At 40.9% G+C, this 20,774-nt stretch overlaps 1 protein-coding gene across 2 annotated transcripts; it reads right to left on the bottom strand.

Moving 5' to 3' along the window:
* Window positions 1–2,603: 2,603 nt before the first annotated feature.
* Window positions 2,604–17,028, bottom strand: LOC139934995 (aqualysin-1-like). Of its 2 annotated transcripts, none has more exons than XM_071929435.1 (9): window positions 17,009–17,028; window positions 12,526–12,687; window positions 12,228–12,368; window positions 9,871–10,012; window positions 8,201–8,434; window positions 7,296–7,474; window positions 5,008–5,179; window positions 4,157–4,287; window positions 2,604–2,935 (listed from the first exon to the last, which is right to left on the bottom strand). In XM_071929435.1, the coding sequence occupies exons 2-9, from the start codon at window positions 12,634–12,636 to the stop codon at window positions 2,930–2,932; spliced, it is 1,116 nt and encodes a 371-aa protein (XP_071785536.1). In that variant the 5' UTR covers window positions 12,637–12,687; window positions 17,009–17,028; the 3' UTR covers window positions 2,604–2,929. The 2 variants fall into 2 exon arrangements, with proteins under 2 accessions (XP_071785536.1, XP_071785535.1); XM_071929434.1 differs by lacking the exon at window positions 17,009–17,028 and adding an exon at window positions 13,647–13,684.
* Between the last annotated feature and the right edge of the window lie 3,746 nt (window positions 17,029–20,774).

The raw sequence follows: 20,774 nt of genomic DNA on the forward strand, positions 1-20,774 counted from the left end.
TTCTCACAATGTTTTATATCATCAACCTCTCCCCATTACTCGTCACCAAGAAAGGTTTTATGATAATAATTATTTTGAGTAATTACCAATAGTGTCCACTGCCTTTAATACATAGGGTGCGTTCGACTAGCCTCCCCGGTTCGACACCGGTCTGCCCCTGGTACTTTCGAATAGCTTCGACGTCATTCCAGGGGCTCACCCGGGTCAGCCCCAAGTGCCCTGCTTGTGGAAACGGTCACTTGGGACTGGTCCAAGGTGCATGACGTCACCACAAGAGGGCGATTGATCGATAGCGACCCGGGGAAGCTAATCGAACGCACCCAACATTCATTATCCCCGATGCAAATTTAACACGAATCAAATCTTTTGCACTACCTGCTGCTAAAACATAGGATTCGAACTGCCTCTAGCCGCCGGGCAGTCTCGTTGGTCTAGTTGGTATGTTACTGCACTAGACTGGCGACAGTCCCGGGTTCGAATCCCATCCGAGTATTAATATACCTGTGATTTATTTCACAGGACTCGGGAAAGTACAGAGTATACAATGCTTACAAACATCGGTGTAAGGGTAAAACCAAAGTGAATATGTATTTGTTTTTATCCCGCTGCTAAAATATAGAATTCGAACTGCCTGTAGCCGCCGGGCAGTCTCGGTGATCTAGTTGGTACGACCATAGAGAAAGGTCCTTTTCTCTATGGTACGACACTGCTTTATGAATAACACATGTCGAGATTGTTAGGCCATTGATAAGACCCCCTGTCTTTATCAGCGGCAAGGATAAAGACAGGTCTATACAGTCCAAATTATATAGCCTTTTGTTGATAAACAAACCGCCTGCCTTGGTTGGCATGGTCAGCCGTACAGCCGAACATTAGTAAAACACTCAATTGTATTAACAGATGTTTTAACAAAGTTGGTTGTTTCGTTTCAAACAAAATAAACATATTTTATTTTAATAATTTGATAACATTGTTACGAACAATAGCGATCTGTTTTAAATATAATTGTTTTTGAATAATTTGATAACATTGTTTTTGATTTGCATTTGTGGCTTTCCATAGTTTTCCAACCTGGGTGGCAACAAATTCGAGCTGTGACGTTGGAAATACGGTCTAAATCAGCGGATAAACTTGCAGTGACGTAAGCTTTCATTTTGAAAGCCTTAAACGTCACTGACCTGTATACAATGAAATCATAGTGTATCAAATGAAAATCACTGTTTCTGAAAAGCAAGTTCATACAGACAGCAATCTCGTTCCCAGGGGTAATCGACCTCACCGGGACATTTATTCCCAGCATGCTTTGCTCGATGACGAGAGGTATCGATACGGCGCCTTGGTAGCGAGGCTGATACAGACAGGGGACCAGACTAGTCAATGTTATGCTCTGTTGCCCTTTACGAAACCACGGCTTCGGCTTCAGATTCAGCTCAGGCTAGCTTGGCCCTGCAGTTTTTTTTTGACAATATTGCGCGTGCTTTGCGTATACGCGCTCAGGGCTTCAGACGAGAATACAAGGCCTGAAGCCGAATCCAAGGCCGAAAGCTGTGGTTTCGAAAAGGGAATATTTAATCAAAAGACGGTATACCTTCGTTGTTGAAGTTCACCCTAATGTCTCATGACCTCGTGGTGGTGTTGGTGGGGGGGGGGGCAGTAAACAATATGTCGTTGCAGGAATATTTGAAGTGGGATCTTACTTCAACAGTAGTCAACGAGCTAACAGTATAACGTGTATGATTCGTGTTCTTAAAGGCCATTTCTTAAAGGCAGTGGACACTATTGGTAATTCTCAAAGACTAGCCTTCACAGTTGGTGTATCTCAACATATGCATAAAATAACAAACCTGTGAAAATTTGAGCTCAATTGGTCACCGAAGTTGCGAGATAATAATGAAAGAAAAAAACACCCTTGTCACACAAAGTTGTGTGCGTTTAGATGGTTGATTTCGAGACCTCAAATTCTAAATGTGAGGTCTCGAAATCAAATTCGTGGAAAAATTACTTCTTTCTCGAAAACTATGGCACTTCAGAGGGGGCCGTCTCTCACAATGTTTTATACCATCAACCTCTCCCCATTACTCGTCACCAAGAAATGTTTTATGCTAATAATTATTTTGAGTAATTACCAATAGTGTCCACTGCCTTTAAAGGAACACGTTGTCTTGGATCGGTTGAGTTGGTCTTTGAAAAGCGTTTAAAACCGTTTGTTAGGAAATGCATATGGTCAGAAAGGTGTTTTAAAAGTAACATATAATAATCCAAACAAACATGCCTTGAATCTGCACGGTTTTCCTTTTACGTCGCGAACAAACACGGTCGCCCCTTTTATGGAGTTAACATCTTAGCGCAAGATTTTTACGCGCCGTGTTAGGAAAACCTTGCAATTTCGATGCTAGGTTGTGTGGATTATTATTTTCTACTTTTAAATTATCTATCTAACCACATGCATTTTATAACAGACGGTTTCACGTGCTTTTCAAAGACCAACGGGACAGATCCAAGGTAACGTTTCCCTTTAACCGCGTCTTACCAACCTAATAACTATCTAATTTACATCTAAGGATACCATTTACACGAAATTTACTCAAGAGAAACACACCGTATAAAAACAAACGGTTGGTTTACCAGTTGTGGTTCCTCTTTATTCTTTTTCAGACCGATGACACAAGTCAATACAAATCACAATTCTACTTAGGCAAATATGACAAAACAAAGATGTTTGAGAAATTTTCTAAAAATCATTTGTGTCGATGGGTCCGATTTGCAGGAGGAGAAGAGGCGAGGATACATTAAAGAAATCGAATTTTAAAAAACAACGTTTGTTTGGAGTTCTTCAGTAACGCGTCTTGCCTCGCCATTTCCATTACAAGTAGCTCCTCCGTGATTTTGCCTGAAACATCTTGTACGTCTTTTGTGTCTTCCTGGTGATTTACAACTGGAAAATAAAGATTTTATAAAGTTACCTTCATTGTTTAAGAGGTATAAGGGTGCCCTAAGGAACGGGTAAAGATACATTTTAGAACCGGTAAAAAAAAATTGTAAGGAAAAACAAAAATCAATTTCCTTTTGATAGTTTTCCCTCCCTTTAAATCATCTCGCTACCAGATCAAAATAGAATTTGGTTTCATTTTTTCTTTTCTTCAAAACATTGTTTAGTTTCTTACAATGGACATGTTCTGAGCTACAAATTAACAGCAAGCATGGGGATACAGCCAACGATTCATAGGTACTTAAGCCAATGAAAATGGTGCTAAATGGGGCACTCGTATGCCAATGTGAGCGACAAAAGAGCCAATCTTTCAAAGTAACAAAAGATCACGGCTCGACTGCACAGAGCACAGAACACTAAGATTCATCCAGATGTCAGCATCACCAAAGTTGTACTGTGACATCACACTTTGTTAAAGCTACACTTTCGGAACAGAAAAAAAAGTTCACGGATTTACAAATAACTTACAGGGTTTACAAATTAAAAGGTAACGGTGAAAGACTTCTCTTGAAGAGTTATTTCATAAAATGCTTTACTTTTTGAGAAATCATTAAAACAGTTATCAATTCTCGATATCGAGAGTTACGGATTTATTTTAAACACATGTCGTTACACGGCGAAACGTACGGGAACAAGGTGGGTTTTCCCGTTATTTTCTCCCGACTCCGATGACCGATTGAGCCTAAATTTATACAGGTTTGTTATTATACATATAAGTTGTGATACACGAAGTGTGGGCCTTTGGCAATACTGTTTACTGAAAGTGTCCAACGGCTTTAAGCGATTACAACAGGTTCGCAATTAAGGGTAGTCTTATAGCTGAAATCGTCCCCGGGCAATGACTGAATCAAACATTGCCAGCTAAAATGGCGCCCGTGTGAATCTAATTATTCTCAGCAATAGATAGAGCTCCAGTTTTCATTCTTGCGCCTCCCACGATATAGGTCCAACTTCATAGAGCTGCTCAAGCATAACATATTGCTTAACACATTGTCTGCTATTAGCGGAAATGAGCAGGATACCATTGACATATTATTGTAAATGTACATGTTAGTTTGGCTGGTAACATTATTCTGGTAAGTGTTTTGTCTTGCTTAGCTTATCTTTGTGCTTAAGCAGCGCTATGAAGCTGGACCATGCTCTTTGAGAAAACCAAGGTTTACTTACGTTTCCAATGTACAGAAATTTGTTGGGAGATCCTGAGACGTCGGCTATTCTACCTGTGGTCGCACTTGCAAGCAAATCATTTGCTACACTATTAGAGTTTGGGTTCATGCCGAGATACAATGCAGCAGCACCTAAAAATGGTTATAAAATATAATCTGTCAAAAACAATTCTCTCTTAAAGTTTCGATTGCAACCATTGACAACTGCAAATGATTTTGTCCCTTTGTCCCATGATGAGAATAAGTGTTAGTCTAAAACTTTAAGAGAACTATAAATTACTCTAGAATTGCAAAGTTCATGGGTTCGAATCCCACCAGATGCTTGTGATTCTGTTTCCACAGAACTCGGGAAAGTGCTGAATGTACAATGCTAAAATGGTATCCAAATCTGTCAGTTGCTCTTCTACATAAAAACAATATCTATACACTGCTCTAGAAAGGAAAAGGTCGTGCATGGGTTCGAATCCCACCCGAGGTATCATGCCTGTGACTTTGATTCCCACAGAACTCGGGTTAGTACTGAGTGTACAGTGCTAAAATAGTTAAATAATATGTCAGTTCCTAGTTGCACAAAATGTATCTACACGGCTCTAGAATTGCAACGGTCGTGGGTTCGAATCCATCCAGAGTACTATGCTTGCAATTTAGTTTCCACAGAACTCGGGAAAGTACTGAGTATACATTGCTAAAAAGGTCACATAATCTGCCAGTTGCCTTTACAAAATACACTGCTCTAGAATTGCAATGGTCGTGGGTTCGAATCCCACCCGAGTAATTTTTTTCCACAGAACTCGGGAACGTACTGAGTATACACCCATCGATGTTTATGGCCAAAAAGAATAAATGTCATACCAGTAACGTGAGGGCAAGCCATTGATGTGCCTGACTTCGTGGTTATCGAATAATCGTCGCTGATACCTGCACTCTCAATGTTTGAACCGGGTGCAAAGAGATCTAAACAGCTACCCCAGTTCGAGAAATAGGATCTGCGGTCGTATCTGTCTGAGGCTCCAACTGTGAGAGCCTGTTACGTAAAAAAATAAGTAAGATTTGAAAACTCTGCATGGTGGAAGTACGATACAGTGTCCGAATTAGCGGCTACAGCTACGGCTACGGCTTGATTTCCTCGTCACCATGGGTTGAGGTATAGGACGTCCTTAGCAACACCCGTAGCCGTAGCAGCCAATTCGGATTCGGCCTAAGGTTTGTTATTTAATGACAATCTCTAAATGAATTGAAGTGGTTCGTACATTAAAATTAAACACGGGGTTGTTATATATGAGTGGAGGCATTACATGGTGAGGTATCAATATATATATTGGGTTCGCGGTAACACCATGTGTGTTTGTACTTGCCTGGTAGAGTTTGTTCTTAGAGAACTGTCTTTCTTTATTCTACTCCTGCGGAGTAAAATACCGGATGTTTTGGAGACGTCGGGAGACATTTTATCAGTTCTGAAAAGACTGTCCTGGCTTTTAACTATACTACCCGGGCGGAAGGTATAGAACATTGGCTAGGACTACTACTTTAATAGATTATAGGGTCGTAATTAACTTGGTCTCAGTCTCCTGAAGATGACTAGAGCAAGTTAGTCGAAACGTTGAGACCAATTCAAGAACTGACTCCGCGGTAGTACAGTTAATTACGATTCTATAAGCTAAAGTAGCCAATGTTCTATACCTACCGCCCGGGTAGTAGCTGAACAGCCGGACAGTTCTTTTCAGAACTGTGAGAACTAGCCGTGTGTCTAAAGGACAGTTCTGTGTCAACGCATATCAGATGGTGAAGATATTACAGGACTGATGATTCTTTTTTGAAAGGCAAAGAGCACCAGGTGTTTTCTCTTAAGTAACGGGTACCCTGTTAGGACATTTAGATTTTCTACTGGAGTATTTCCATGGGCATCGGCACCAAGGGGGCATTGAGGCACCAAGGGGGCATTGAGGCACCAAGGGGGCATGGAGGCACCAAGGGGGCATGGAGGCACCAAGGGGGCATGGAGGCACCAAGGGGGTATGGAGGCACCAAGGGGGCATTGAGGCACCAAGGGGGCATGGAGGCACCAAGGGGGCATGGAGGCACCAAGGGGGCATGGAGGCACCAAGGGGGCATTGAGGCACCAAGGGGGCATTGAGGCACCAAGGGGGCATGGAGGCACCAAGGGGGCATGGAGGCACCAAGGGGGCATGAAGGCACCAAGGGGGCATGAAGGCACCAAGGGGGCATGGAGGCACCAAGGGGGCATGGAGGCACCAAGGGGGCATGGAGGCACCAAGGGGGCATTGAGGCACCAAGGGGGCATGGAGGCACCAAGGGGGCATGAAGGCACCAAGGGGGCATGGAGGCACCAAGGGGGCATGGAGGACCAAGGGGGCATGGAGGCACCAAGGGGGCATGGAGGCACCAAGGGGGCATTGAGGCACCAAGGGGGCATGGAGGCACCAAGGGGGCATGGAGGCACCAAGGGGGCATGGAGGCACCAAGGGGACATTGAGGCACCAAGGGGCATTGAGGCACCAAGAGGGCATGGAGGCACCAAGGGGGCATGGAGGCACCAAGGGGGCATGGAGGCACCAAGGGGGCATGGAGGCACCAAGGGGGCATTGAGGCACCAAGGGGGCATTGAGGCACCAAGGGGGCATGGAGGCACTCGCCTCAGTTGCCTCCGTGAAGTTTTAAGCCTGATACGGGTGGACAAAAAATCTAAAGGAACCCATATTTGTGTATGAGCATTTGCCATGACCGCCCATACGTTTTGTGTACATGTTTTTTGTGCTTGCATGTTATTCACTTTTCCGAAGGCAGAATGGTGTATACATCTCTCAATTAAGCAACTTTACAAAGTTGATCGTATTGATACACACTGTATACTCTAGTTCCCAAGATTAGCAAATGATGGCCTTTTCACACTATGATCGTTTTACCCCTGGTCTGCCTCGGCATACCCCGGGTTATAGCCACCCTTGCTCCAGAGTAGCGACACAACCCCATGGCATTCAAAAGTGTAACCCGAACCCCGGGAAATAGGGACGCAGTAAGAATGTGCACCGGGGTAAACCGTGGGGTTAAAACAACTCCCGGGTCTCAAGCAAGCGCTGCATTCTAGGGGGTGAGAGATGCAGTGTGAATGTAAAACTTACCCCTGCGACGTGAGCCGGTGAAACGTTGCAAGCATTCGCGTTGGAGTTCCCTGCTGCTACGGAAACAACGTAATTTGCATCCAGCAACTGTTGGACTGCGTCATCGATGGAATTGGTAACGGGGAACCCGAGAGACATTGACACAACACCGCGTCCATACGTAGCCACTGTGTTCAAACCTATACCGAGCAAAAGAAACTGTCTTAAATTGCTGCAATGTAACTTATAGACGCGGTCATGTTCTTGGTCATGTTCCCTGTATCCAACGACAGTAATGGAACGCTAATATTCATTGTACAAAAAGGAACCAGACTAATTTTCCTTCCAGCCTCAGTTTTGGTGACATTGATTTGAATTGGAGTATATCAATATGGCATAACCATTCTAAAGTGCTCACATTTATGTGGATAAAGGCGCTGGACACTACCGTATTGGTGGCATAAAACTTACTGTGGAACGAGCAATGGAGAGCAATGTTTCTAACAGCTCACCCTGAAGTATCGTAGTCTTGAGAAAGAGGTAACTTCTCACTCATAACTTCTCATCTCTTTTCATGCTTATGTTGGGGAACAGCAGGGCCAAATTTCATAGAGCTGCTAAGCACGAAAATTTGCTTAGCATAACATTTCTACCTTGATAAAAACAGAATTGCCACCCGAATTTCCATTTTGTTGCATTTCCTAGGTACTGGTATTTAGCTGTTTATCTCGAAAATCACGTAGAAATTTGGTTGGAAAATCCTGTTTTTGTCAAGGCAAACATTTCATGCTAAGCAAATGTTTGTGCTTAGCAGCTCTATGAAATTGGACCCTAGTGTGAATACATGGTGTTTGACAAAAAGGTGTCCCTCCAGTGCCTTTATAAGCCTTTTTTTTAAGTTGCAACGAATGAACTATGACACCCACCATTAAGAAGTGTGCTCACGGGACACTGGCCGTACTGGTTACAAACTTTAACGCTGTAAATCGTCGATTGACGTGCAATTCCGTAAGTAGCTCCAGCTGCAGTACCAGCACAATGGGTTCCATGGCTGTTGTCGTCATCTCCACCGAAAATGCGCTGGGCGCGACCGCCGAATTCGCTGTGGGATAGCCTGATACCAGTGTCAACGATGTAGATTTTGGCTCCGTTTCCCATGACTGTTGACAAATTCAAAACAGATAAAACAAATCAATATCACGAGGGAGCAAAAAAACCCAAATCAACATCACGAGGGAGCAAAAAACCAAGTCAATATCACGAGGGAGCAAAAAACCCAAATCATCATCACGAGGGAGCAAAAAACTCAAATCAACATCACGAGGGAGCAAAAAAAACCAAATCAATATCACGAGGGAGCAAAAAACCCAAATCAACATCACGAGGGAGCAAAAAAACCCAAATCAATATCACGAGGGAGCAAAAAACCAAGTCAATATCACGAGGGAGCAAAAAGCCCAAATCAACATCACGAGGGAGCAAAAAAACTCAAATCAACATCACGAGGGAGCCAAAAAAACCAAATCAATATCACGAGGGAGCAAAAAACCCAAATCAACATCACGAGGGAGCAAAAAACGCAAATCAACATCACGAGGGAGCAAAAAACCCAAATCAACATCACGAGGGAGCAAAAAACCCAAATCAATATCACGAGGGAGCAAAAAAAACCAAATCAACATCACGAGGGAGCAAAAAAACCCAAATCAACATCACGAGGGAGCAAAAAAAACAAATCAACATCACGAGGGAGCAAAAAAAACCAATCAACATCACGAGGGAGCAAAAACAATACTTTCAATTGAGGGAATAAAATACCCGGCGGCTTCTGTTTGAGTCTTTGCTGCGCGCAGGCAGACCCAGGGGTCGATTTCACAAAGAGATAGGACTAGTCCTAGGAGATATCAAAAATGTACAGCTTGTCCTAAGTTAGGACTAGTAACTCACCCTAACTCGATATAAGACTAGTCCTAACTCTTTGAGAAATCCACCCCTGAGCACTTTTTCATAATTTGTTTTCGTCGAACATTATGACATTCACTTAATTTGTGTTATTTCTACTAATAAATATACAATGAAACAGTGAAAGTTTTGTGTACCATTTTGTTTGGTCTTAAACCTGTCCCCCTTGGAACGCCGTTTAGTAGCGGTACCACATTATTCTATGCTGGGGGGGGGGAGACGTTTGGGATGGTGACTGACAGAAGACTTTCCAGCTAGTTCATTGTTCCTGGTGTTTGTGCGCATGCTCAGAATGACGTGTTCAGGATCATTTTAAGAACATACGAAATCACGTTCAGGCATACCAATTACGTGTTCGAATAAATTGATTATTTTTCTATAATATTTACAATGGTTGCCGATCTTCAACTTAGGGTGCGTTCGCTTAGCTTCCCTGGGTCGACCCCGGTGTGTGTGGTTTTTTTTTCCCAGGACAAACGTGGGTTATAATCTTCACACGTTCGTCCTGGGGAAAAAAACCGCCATACACCGGGGTCGACCCAGGAAGCTAAACGAACACACCCTTATAGAGAGGAACCAAACGCTCACAGGAAATTTCATTGAATTAAACAAAAACATCTCGCTATTCAGTTACCGTTGTCATTGTAGCTGTACATGTAGTCGATGCCGTCTCTGGAGTCGATTCTGTCAATCCCCCAAGTTGGGTTGGATTGTTGCCCGAACAGCTCTCCCATGGAATCTTGCTCGATGTACTCGATGCCATCGATGGAGCGGATCTAGGGAAATAGAAATAATGAAGTAACCAAAATAACAACAACATCACCGAGACGAACACGCAAAACAAAAAACATCAAGACCAGCAAAGCAATAATAACAATAATAATAATAATAATAATAATAATAATAATAATAATAATAATAATAATAATAATAATAATAATAATAATAATAATAATAATAATAATAATAATAATAATAATAATAATAATAATAATAATAATAATAATAATAATAATAATAATAATAATAATAATAATAATAATAATAATAATAATAATAACAACAACAACAACAACAACAACAACAACAACAACAATAATAATAATAATAATAATAATAATAATAATAATAATAATAATAATAATAATAATAATAATAATAATAATAATAATAATAATAATAATAATAATAATAATAATAATAATAATAATAATAATAATAATAATAATAATAATAATAATAATAATAATAATAATAATAAGACTTGTAATGCGCACATATCCACCCAAAAACAAAACACAAACAAAACACAACACAAAGAAAAACAGACACAATAAAATTAGTCATTGAAAACCTGTGACATAAGATAAGTTTTGAGAAGAGATTTGAATTTTGCGGTACAATATTGTTAACAAGGGACAAACGGACTAGAAGTACCTGTAGGCCTATTTGAAAATAACTTCACACTCGAACATACACGGTGTAACTACGGTAGGCCCACGCGCTGCTAAAACATAGGATTCGAACCGCCTTTAGCCGCCAGGCAGTCTCGGTGGTGTAGTTGGTATGTTACTGCACTAGACTGACAAAGGTCCCGGGTTCGAATCCCATCCGAGTAGAACGTCTGAGATTTTGTTCTCAGAACTCGGGGTAAGAATTTAGTATACATTGTTTACACACATCGGTGTACGGGTAAAAACCAAAATATATATTTTTTATCCCCGATGCAAATTTAAAGAAACACTATGCCTTGGATCGGACGAGTTGGTCTATAAAAAGCGGTTGTAACCGTTTGATATAAAATGCATATGGTTGGAAAGATGTTTTAAAAGTAGAATACAATGATCCACACAAATTTGCCTCGAAATTGCATAGTTTTTCCTTTTACTGTGCGAACTAACACGGTCGGCCATTTATGGGAGTCAAATTGTTGACTCCCATAAATGGCCGACCGCGTTAGTCGACGAGGTAAATGGAAAACCATGCAATTTAGAGGCATGTTTGTGTGGATCATTGTATTCTACTTTTACAATATCTTTCTACCCATGTGCATTTTATAACAAACGGCTACAAACGCTTTTCAAAGATCAACTCGACCGATCCAAGGCAACGTGTTCCTTTAACATCCAGTAAATCGTTTGCAGTACCTACTGCTAAAACATATGATTCGAAAAGCCTTTTGCCGCCGGGAAGTCCCGGTGGTCTAGTTGGTATGTTACTGCACTAAACTGGCAAAGGTCCCGGGTTCGAATCCCATCAGAGCAATATATCAGCCATACAAAGCTTGCACACATAGGTGCATGGGTAAAACACAAAATGAATATTTTTTGTTTATCCCCGATGCAAATTTAACATAATATTAAATCTCTTGCAGTACCCGCTGCTAAAACATAGGATTCGAACTGCCTGTAGCCGCCGGGCAGTCTCGGTGGTCTAGTTGGTATGACAATGCTTTATGAATGACAAAGGTCGTGGGTGCGAATCCCAACCGAGTAATATGCCTGTGATTTTTTTCCCCCACAGAACTCGGGTAAGTACTGGATATACGGTGCTCACACACATCGGTTTATGGGTAATAAACAAAATGAATATGATGATATTTTGCCACTAAGAAACAATGTACTACCGTGTCAATCAATGAGCTTCCCCATTACAACCTGTGAACTATACCCATGGCACTAATCCTAGTGTCTCAACAAACTAATTCAGGCGTGGGTGAGCACTGATCAGTGAAGAATAGGTAGCGAAAAGAGATAATTTTGTAAGCTCCAAAACTTCCGAAACGATTGTAAGGCTAATTACCAAATTTTCAAACCCTTTACAAAAGTGAGCAGCGGACTTGTTGGTGTCATGTGAAAGTTGAGTCCAAAAGCAAGTAATATCCCAACATCTAGACCCCCCCCCAAAAAAAAAAAAAAAAAAAAAACAAAAAAAAAATTTCATTCGGCAGCCATTTCAATTTTTCCCCCACCTGTTATAAGTATGACTTACGGTATTGATGAGATGGGGTGGGATTGGTAGATTCAGAACGGGAATCAGATCACTAATCTTGGACACCTTCGGGGCCGGCATTCGCATGGTCTGAAACTCGGCCAAGACGTCTTTCTCCACCTGGTCCAACACGGATGCATCCTGTGAGAAATGAACGGGAAACAAACAAAGGTCTTGAAGTACGGTTATAACTTAACAAATAACGATGTCCATGAAAACTTACTTGGTTAAGAGAGCACAAGAGAAGGCAATTACCAAAAGTCAACCCTGTCTTTAAAAATAGAATGTTATTACTTACCTTAGCCTTGATGATGAAGCTGTTTGGAATGCCACGTCGCTGGGCCATGTAAATTGGAGCAAGAGCGGCATTGGCAGCGGCCACACACAGACACAACAAGATCAGCTTCATGGTTGGTTACGATGACGTCCGAAATTTACGAGAACAGTCAAGCTAAAAGTTCTTTGAAGGCAACAGAAACAATGCAAAGTCAAGATGTTGGTGTTGTTTGATATCAAACTCATCTTTTTTAGGAAAGTTGACAACGGTCGCCACAGTTCGGGTTCCTATTTGGGGATGCCTATCATTTTGATGTTGGTTTTATTTCTGATCGACCTGCTACTTCTGACAGAGCAAACATTGTTATACCATTGACCATGCCTATAAACTTCCTTTCAAAATGTCACTCGCATGAAATGTCAGAAAGATTTTATGTCAAAGGGTCGAAAGGGTCAATAAGCCCATTTTGCGTATGGTCCAGTCACACAACAGCAATTGAATGGTCTTTGCGCAGCATCGAACACAGTGTATCAGTGTCTCTTTAATTATAGTCTAGTTGAGGGAAAATAAAATGACACAATTCATACCGCCAATTAAATAAAAAAATGATTACAATTATAGTATATGGTGGCTGTTCAGCTAACTTCTCAGCGCCACAAAGTGTTCAACATGCTGAAAAAATGCCGACAGACGCGACAGATAAAGGCCGGCCCACACTCTTCGCCATAGTGTGAGTCGGCATTGTAAGCAATATTGAGGAATATGAGCTTCTCACAGTGTTTTGTATAAAAAATGGTTGTTCATACAGTGACACGGTGACTGCAACACAGGGCTGTTTGAATACACCTAGGTATATAATATATTATTTGGAAGTGGACAAAATATCCGCTGATGACAATCCAAAAATGCTTCTGCTTCGTCAGTATCATTATTGTATATCTGTTTGGAATATAGATTCAAAAACAACCAAACGGTTCGGAAAACCAAAGGTATCTTTAAGCTTTAAGATGGTTTCGCTCATTCAAATCAATCAATCATAGCTCTTTTATTTGTGAAAATCGAGCACTTGATTCGACCGTTGAAGGTAAAACGCAGAAGGAATAAAACCCACCGTTTTGCTGAAATAAATGAAGTCAACTTACCAGTCAGGAAGACGATGCTGTGAAGTGAATGATTTCTGGGTAAATGGGCCTATTTATACTAATGAGTGTCACTTTAATCACCTAGGTGTTTATTAATTAAGTTCAAAGTCATCTGATTATATATTTATCTAATCTAATAAATAATTCAGCAAAATAAATGGAGGATCCTACGCGCTGACCATTATCAGATTGTTTGTAAGCATCTTGACATTGTGTTATCTATTTTAGCCTTGCATATTAACAACTCCTACACACAACTGTCATTGGTTACTTCAGCGTGCAGACCAACGTTTGAAAAACGTGTATTATTTACACTGTTGATTTTACACTGTTTTTAAAGCTGTTTACTGTGAGGAAAGTTATAAGAACAAACTTTTTGAGAAAGCACATTGGATGTACCCTTTCTATCAAAGGGGCCATTCTGACTTAGTTTTCGTTTGCAGTTTGTGCTAAACATTTTTTTTTTGTAAAGCATTGGTCGTGACGATTTTGTTAAAATAGAATCTACGACAGTTTAAAAACATGGTATGTGTGTAATTTATGTTAATAATTTAAAAATTTAAAAACATCGAAACTATCACATATATATACAAACTATCAACACCAAATGTCTCCAAAACGAGCTGAAACAGGGTTCACAGTCTGTAGGGATGCATGGCTGGCATGGGTATTAACCACACAAGAGCTTGGCTGGTACGGTAGAGCAGAATGCACTATCAACCAAACACTTTCCGGAGCGATTATGGTTTATTCTTTACTCAATGGCACTGGTGTCATGACCGGGAACCGAACCCACCTTCAGAGCAGAGTCCAAAGAACTACACCGACCGGCCATCAGCTAAAACAAAACTTGTTATGTGAACAGTTTTATCATATCTCCTCATCCATTCCCCTTCTAAACCCCTGTGAGGATTTTTGCAAACATCAGAGAAAAGGACCGTTTTAATCATCTCTTTTCAAAAGACAGAGACCGTGTTGTCTCCTACCACAACAACATCCAAACAGTTACGAGATGGCATTACCATAGATCATACCATAAAACTATTTCAAATTTCAAAACAATAACCATAGACCTTATGCACATGACGCCATTTCAGTAGGGCGCCCTCACTTAGAGGTCAAAAGGAGGTTGTTCATTGGCCAATACTGTGCACCGCGCGTACAAATCCGTGCGTTTCAATTGTTTCGTCATCGTTTTTCCTCTAAGATGGCGGCTGAATGCATAAGGTCTATTGACTCGCCATTTTTTGTTAACACAGAACGCAGATAATACTATAGCAACATCTCGACCGATAGACCTTTATCAAACCTGCCTCCATCTTGGTCATGTTCCTCGAACCGAACAACAATAATGATTGCTAGTACTAATTTTGAAATTAGGAACCAGACTATTTTGTTCCTTCAGCCTGTGTTTGGTAACATTGATATCAATGGGAGAAATTACAGGTGGCTTTACTGTGATAATGGTCCATCGGTGTGAAACCAAACGCTTTGAGGCACATAATGCCACATTTTGAGCGCAATAGTATTCACATCATGTCACATTAGAGTAAAAGTCTGAAGGATCAATTTTTTATTTATTTATATCCCTCTTTCTAGAGTTTAGAATGTTATGTTCAAGACTGGCTCTCACTTATTTTCTAGGTCGACAAACTGTGGAACAGTTGAAAGACACCTGCGTGTGAGTTGAAACATCTGTTAATGCAGTAATTTCTAAAAGAAGATGGTTCTCCTTATCGATAACTCAACACCGGAAAAGTTCAGATAAATAAGTTGTTTACGGTTAAAAATGATAACAGTTCAGTTGACTATTATTAATAAAACTGGGTTTCAAAGTCGCACACACAATGTGTAAAAATACAAGTCATTTGGAATACCCTTTTCGATGGTTGCGTTCGTTTAGCTTCCCCAGGTCGACCCCGGTGTGTGGCGGTTTTTTTCAGGACGAACGTGTGCAGATAATAACCCACGTTCGTCCTAGAAACAAAATCCGCCACACACCGGGGTCGACCCAGGGAAGCTAAACGAACGCACCCAAAACGAGTTTTGAGAAGCCCTTTGACGTCATCACTCGTTTGCTTCATTTGGGAGCTCCGTTTTGTATAACCACTTTATTACAGCATGGATCAAGTTCGTCGAGATATTGTAAGTGCGTTGTTGTTTATAGGAATGTGATCTTATTATAGGATTTGAGACATTGCATGTTGAGGTATCAATGTTTATTTGGTTTGCGGCAATACCATCTACTTGCCAGGTAGAGTTTGTTCTTAGAGAACTGCCTTGCTTTATTCTACAACCGCGGTGTAGATAATCGGGGTTCGGGACACTTCTCAGGTCTGAAAAGAACTGTCCTGCTTTTTAACTATTACCCGGGCGGATGGTAGAAAAAATAGGCTGGGACTACTACTTTAGCTTATAGGTGAGATCTTGTTTTCCACGGTAAAAAACCGTCCCCTGGTACCCCACCCAGTGTCTGAAAACCATATGAGCAACTAGGTGTTCTAGCCCAGCTTCAAGCTGTTCGCTTGGCCCACTAGGGACCTTTAGATTTAAGTGAACGCGGACTTCGTTCACGTTGTAACGTTAGCCTTTATTCAAGGCGCTTCGCTACGTCGCTACTCTCGCTGGTCTCTTTTCTTGAGTGGCACGAGTGACATCTAGGTGCCGCGTGCGCCTTTATAAAGGCTACGTTCACGTCCAGCGCGGCTGTGGTATTTCCGAACGTACGTCAAAACCACAGTTTTGGGGTCCTCAACTCGTGCAGACAACATTGGTGACGACTTGACGCATGCGCAAAGCCACAGCAAGATGTAGTCACGTGTCAGTCGACGTCTTGGATGCGAAATCTAAAGCTGAATGTTGTCTGCACGTTGTGTCGTATGAGGCGCCACTTGTAAACTAGTTATTTAACGATGTTATTCACATAACATAAATCATTTTATCCACTATTTTACTTGTATTTAACAATAATAAGTTTTACAACAAACAAATATATGTGTATAATTGAAAGAACGCTTTCGTTGCATGAGCAAAATTAAAAATCATCATTGTTTGTAAAAAAATATATAAACAATGAAATGGCGTGTAGAATTACATATAAAAGCTTCGTGCAACAATGTGTGGGTAGATGGCCTTTTATAATTAGCTTTCCATCCAAACTGGACCTTCTTCCGAGGCGGAAAAAATACGTTTCCTATTATAGACAATAGGAGGAATGGATTAAGGGAAGGATCCATAAAAACGGGAACATTATAGCCAATCAAAGTTTCTATTTGAAAAACCACTGGGCCCAATTTCATAGAGCTGCTAGGCACAACAATTTGTTTAGCATTACATTTCTGCCTTGATAAAAACAGGCTTACCGACCACAGTTGCATATTGCTTGTTACGTAGTCAGCTGTTGCTTGCCTTTCCTGAAAACCACGTTGAAATTTTGTTGGTAGGCCCATGGAGGAAGGAAGAGAAGGAGCTCGAACGAAGGGACTTCAAAAGTCGAACCTGCGGTACCGCGGTCGTTTAACAACACCTCGTAATCACCCACATACCTTATACAGACAATGGGCGAACTGGCGTATGTGAGTTGGCGCGTGCGCACTTGGTTCTTCACTCAACCATGGTGTCGTATGTCGTACGGATATAATACAGAAAAACAAAAATTGTGTACACTTGTGCTCACCAAATCGAAAAACACAATTAAATACCAACCACCCTCGTGTGCTATATAATACCCAAATTTTGAACAACCGCTAGTGACCGGAAAGTAAAAAAAAAAAAATGAAAAAATATGCCATGATGTTTCAGTGAAACACCACAAACGGTATATGAAAACGTGTATATTTACAATTCTTGTCTCCAATGATTCAACTTTACACGAAGGCAATGGTGCAGAGCGGCGGTACCGCACGTTCTGTACAAAGAAATCTAATCCTGCCCGTTAATCGGCCGTCCAGCTGGAGGTCTCCTATCTTTTTCCACTGGTTAGACGGGGGCATTGTCAGGGTATTCTTTTGTTACTCTGCGGTTTTGCGGGTCGTTCGAGCTCCTTCTATTCCTTCCTCCATGGTAGGCCTAATTCTCTTTTATCAAGGAAGACTTGTTTTGCCAAGTAAAAGTTTTGTGCTGAGCAGCTCTATGAAATTTGGCCAAGCTGGCTATGAACCAAAGATCGTGGCTGTAGTAGGGGCAGGCACTATGCTACGAACCCCAATAGGAGTATGAGGACAAAGGATGGTCAGTATGAAAGGATGGATTATTGGACCACAAACGTGGGGTGTAATGCATTGTATGTATAACAATGCAGGGAAACGTGAAAGGGTTGGATTAGAGAGCAATTTGCATGATGCAACTAATGGACAACTTAAAGCAACAAGATCAAAGGTGGGGTGTTTTCAAAAGAGGTATTGGGAAGGGGGAGCTGTAGAGAAAACGGTTACCACATACCACTGCAAATGGAGACAGTTTTTGTAACCCAGGGCCTATATATAAACAACATTTATTGACCCAACAAATTTCGTATTATACACTTTATTTACAGAAAATAAATATACAAAAAATAAATTCTCCAGCTATAGTAAAATGAGGGTAATGGTAAGCTATTCAACACCAGTGTTTATGTTTGGTTCAAAGGGTTGGACTGTCTAAGTTGAGTTGGTGAATCCGGTGTGATTCTCTATGCTTGCGGTGTGTGTCATACTCTTGCGAAGCTTATGTATAATATTGTGTGGTTTAAAATTTATTATTTGTAAATAAAGGTAAAATAATGGATGAATACTGATTTATGTGTTATATAATGAATTATATGTAAATAATTGCGTTTAATAAAATGTTTACATTTGGCGCCCCATAGAGTCGCGACCCCAAAACTATGGTTATGACGTCACTTGGAAAAAACACAACCGTGGTCGACGTGAACGAGGTCCACGTTCACTCAAATCTAAAGGTCCCTACTGTTGTGGAGTCCACAACGACAGCTTCCCTCCTGGAACAAAACAATAGACACAACCTTGAGCTCAGGATTAATCCCCAGAGTCAAAAATCCTTTAGCAAACACCCATCATACTCCCCTGGAACTATGGTCACGGAGATATGGCTCACTGAGCTGTTAATCATAACTTCTTCAATAACGTTATACTATAGGTTTCCCCGGCCAATTTCAGCAAAAATCCATTCATTTTAACTCCTGGCTCATTCGTTTTCGTTTTGAAAATTAATGCACTTTGAATCAACATTCAAGAGTCAAAAAGAGTTATTCAAGTTTAGCATTCACTGGTCAGATAAAATCATTCAATTTCATTAATAGGCCGCAAGACTCATTCAATTTCGTTAAAGCCAGCAGCAAGACCTGGTCAACCATTCAATTTCATTAATGAGCAAACATTTTATGCGCTATGTTATGTGCTTATGCTTATTCATTGCCGCCTATAAAGGCAGATACTTTGAAAAACTCATTTCTACACTGCATGGTTTGACGTTTGAACCCAACAGTTTTGAATAAAAAAAGATGCCCATGTCGGTACAGAGCAAAACATTGGTCGGTACAGGGCAAAACATTGAGATTAATTTGTTTGACATTTTATATATTTTATAATTCTAAGCTTTTTGTTTCCTTAAAAAGTTCCTAACTTCTAATTTGACATGTTCCGGACATTAGCAGAAACAAAGACAACAACATTTAAATACCAATGCAACAAAATCACAAGGCTAGAACAAATGATTTAGTGTTCATTTCAAAGTTATCGGATACAGGCTTTAACTTTAAGGCTAACAAAGCAAAAGGAACAATTATTTCAATTAGAAAAAAAAAAGATGTAAATATAATGTGAAGTACATGGAAACACCTCTTACAAAGGACGACTACATGTATGTGCTAGTAAACAAGCTATAATTCCCAGTTAACTCATAAAGCCATAACTTATCTTAAAATTTGTTTGTAAAGAAGTTGAAAGTCGTTGCACATAAATGAAAATGAAAACTCAAACTAGCATCAAAATCATGTTCGCTTCGGTGAGTCTTAATTTGAATGCATCGGTTGCAAATAGGTAGTAGAAATTCAACTTTAGAATGGTCAAAGTGTAGTTTTGTATACCTATAAATGAAATAGAATGACTGAAGCGAATCTGAACGACACAATTAAGTGTGCACGAAAACGAAATTGAATGCATTAAGAGCTAAAAAGAAACCCTTGTTTCAGAGGATTAGGGGAAACTGCGTGATTTGAATGCATGTTAATGAAATTGAATGATTTTTTGCCGAAATTGGCCGGGGAAAACCTATAATAAGTAACTGCTCCAGACCTCTACTCAGTGACGTATAGAGCATGCGCACAGAGGTTGAAGTGATAACGACTCTCGTCATGTCATCTCAGGGCGATCGGTGTCGCATGCAATTATGTCCTGTATGCAATACTATCAGGCGGGCAATATTGCATATCGCCGGACGGTTTTGCATATGCAATCGTGTCTGCCCAGACGCTGCTGCATAATGCATTTGTGTCCGCCCGGACACATTTGCATATGCAGTTGTGTCCACCCCCGTGCAAAACCGTCCTTGCAGTAAATTAAACGCCCTTGGTCGACGGAAAACGTTCGCCATTTTTTACAAGCTAAGTGCATGTCATGAATAACAGGGGAAATGTTCGGCCGTTGGGTGTTCGCTGCAATCATAAAATACGTGAATATTCATGCTGCATATACGTAGGTTCAGTGCATGCACGCTCGCTTACGCGCGCACATACATGTACAGTCATGTACATGTCCACCGGACGTTTTTTGCATAGCCCCGGACACGATTGCATATGCAAAAGTGTCCGGAGCGGACAGTATTGCATGGCGGACACAATTGCATCTGACACCGGCAACCTTACGCACGTTATCTTTTTGTTACAACTGGTCCGCTCTGCACTGTGCTTTATTGGTGACCAGCGATGCGACCATGCCCGGTAGGCTGGTTCAAAAAAGTCGACTGGAGTAGACCAATCGTTTAATAAACAGAGTTCGGGCAAACATTGTCAAACTATGGTCAAAGTAGTTCTGGCGTGAACTTGGCCATAAGCCGTTTCGAGATCATGGTGGACAATACTATGACATTATTCAGTTTAGGTGAGTTTGTCTATGTTTACACCCATATCAG

The sequence above is a fragment of the Asterias amurensis genome, chromosome 3 (assembly GCF_032118995.1).
Source record: "Asterias amurensis chromosome 3, ASM3211899v1".
Lineage (NCBI taxonomy): Eukaryota > Metazoa > Echinodermata > Asteroidea > Forcipulatida > Asteriidae > Asterias > Asterias amurensis.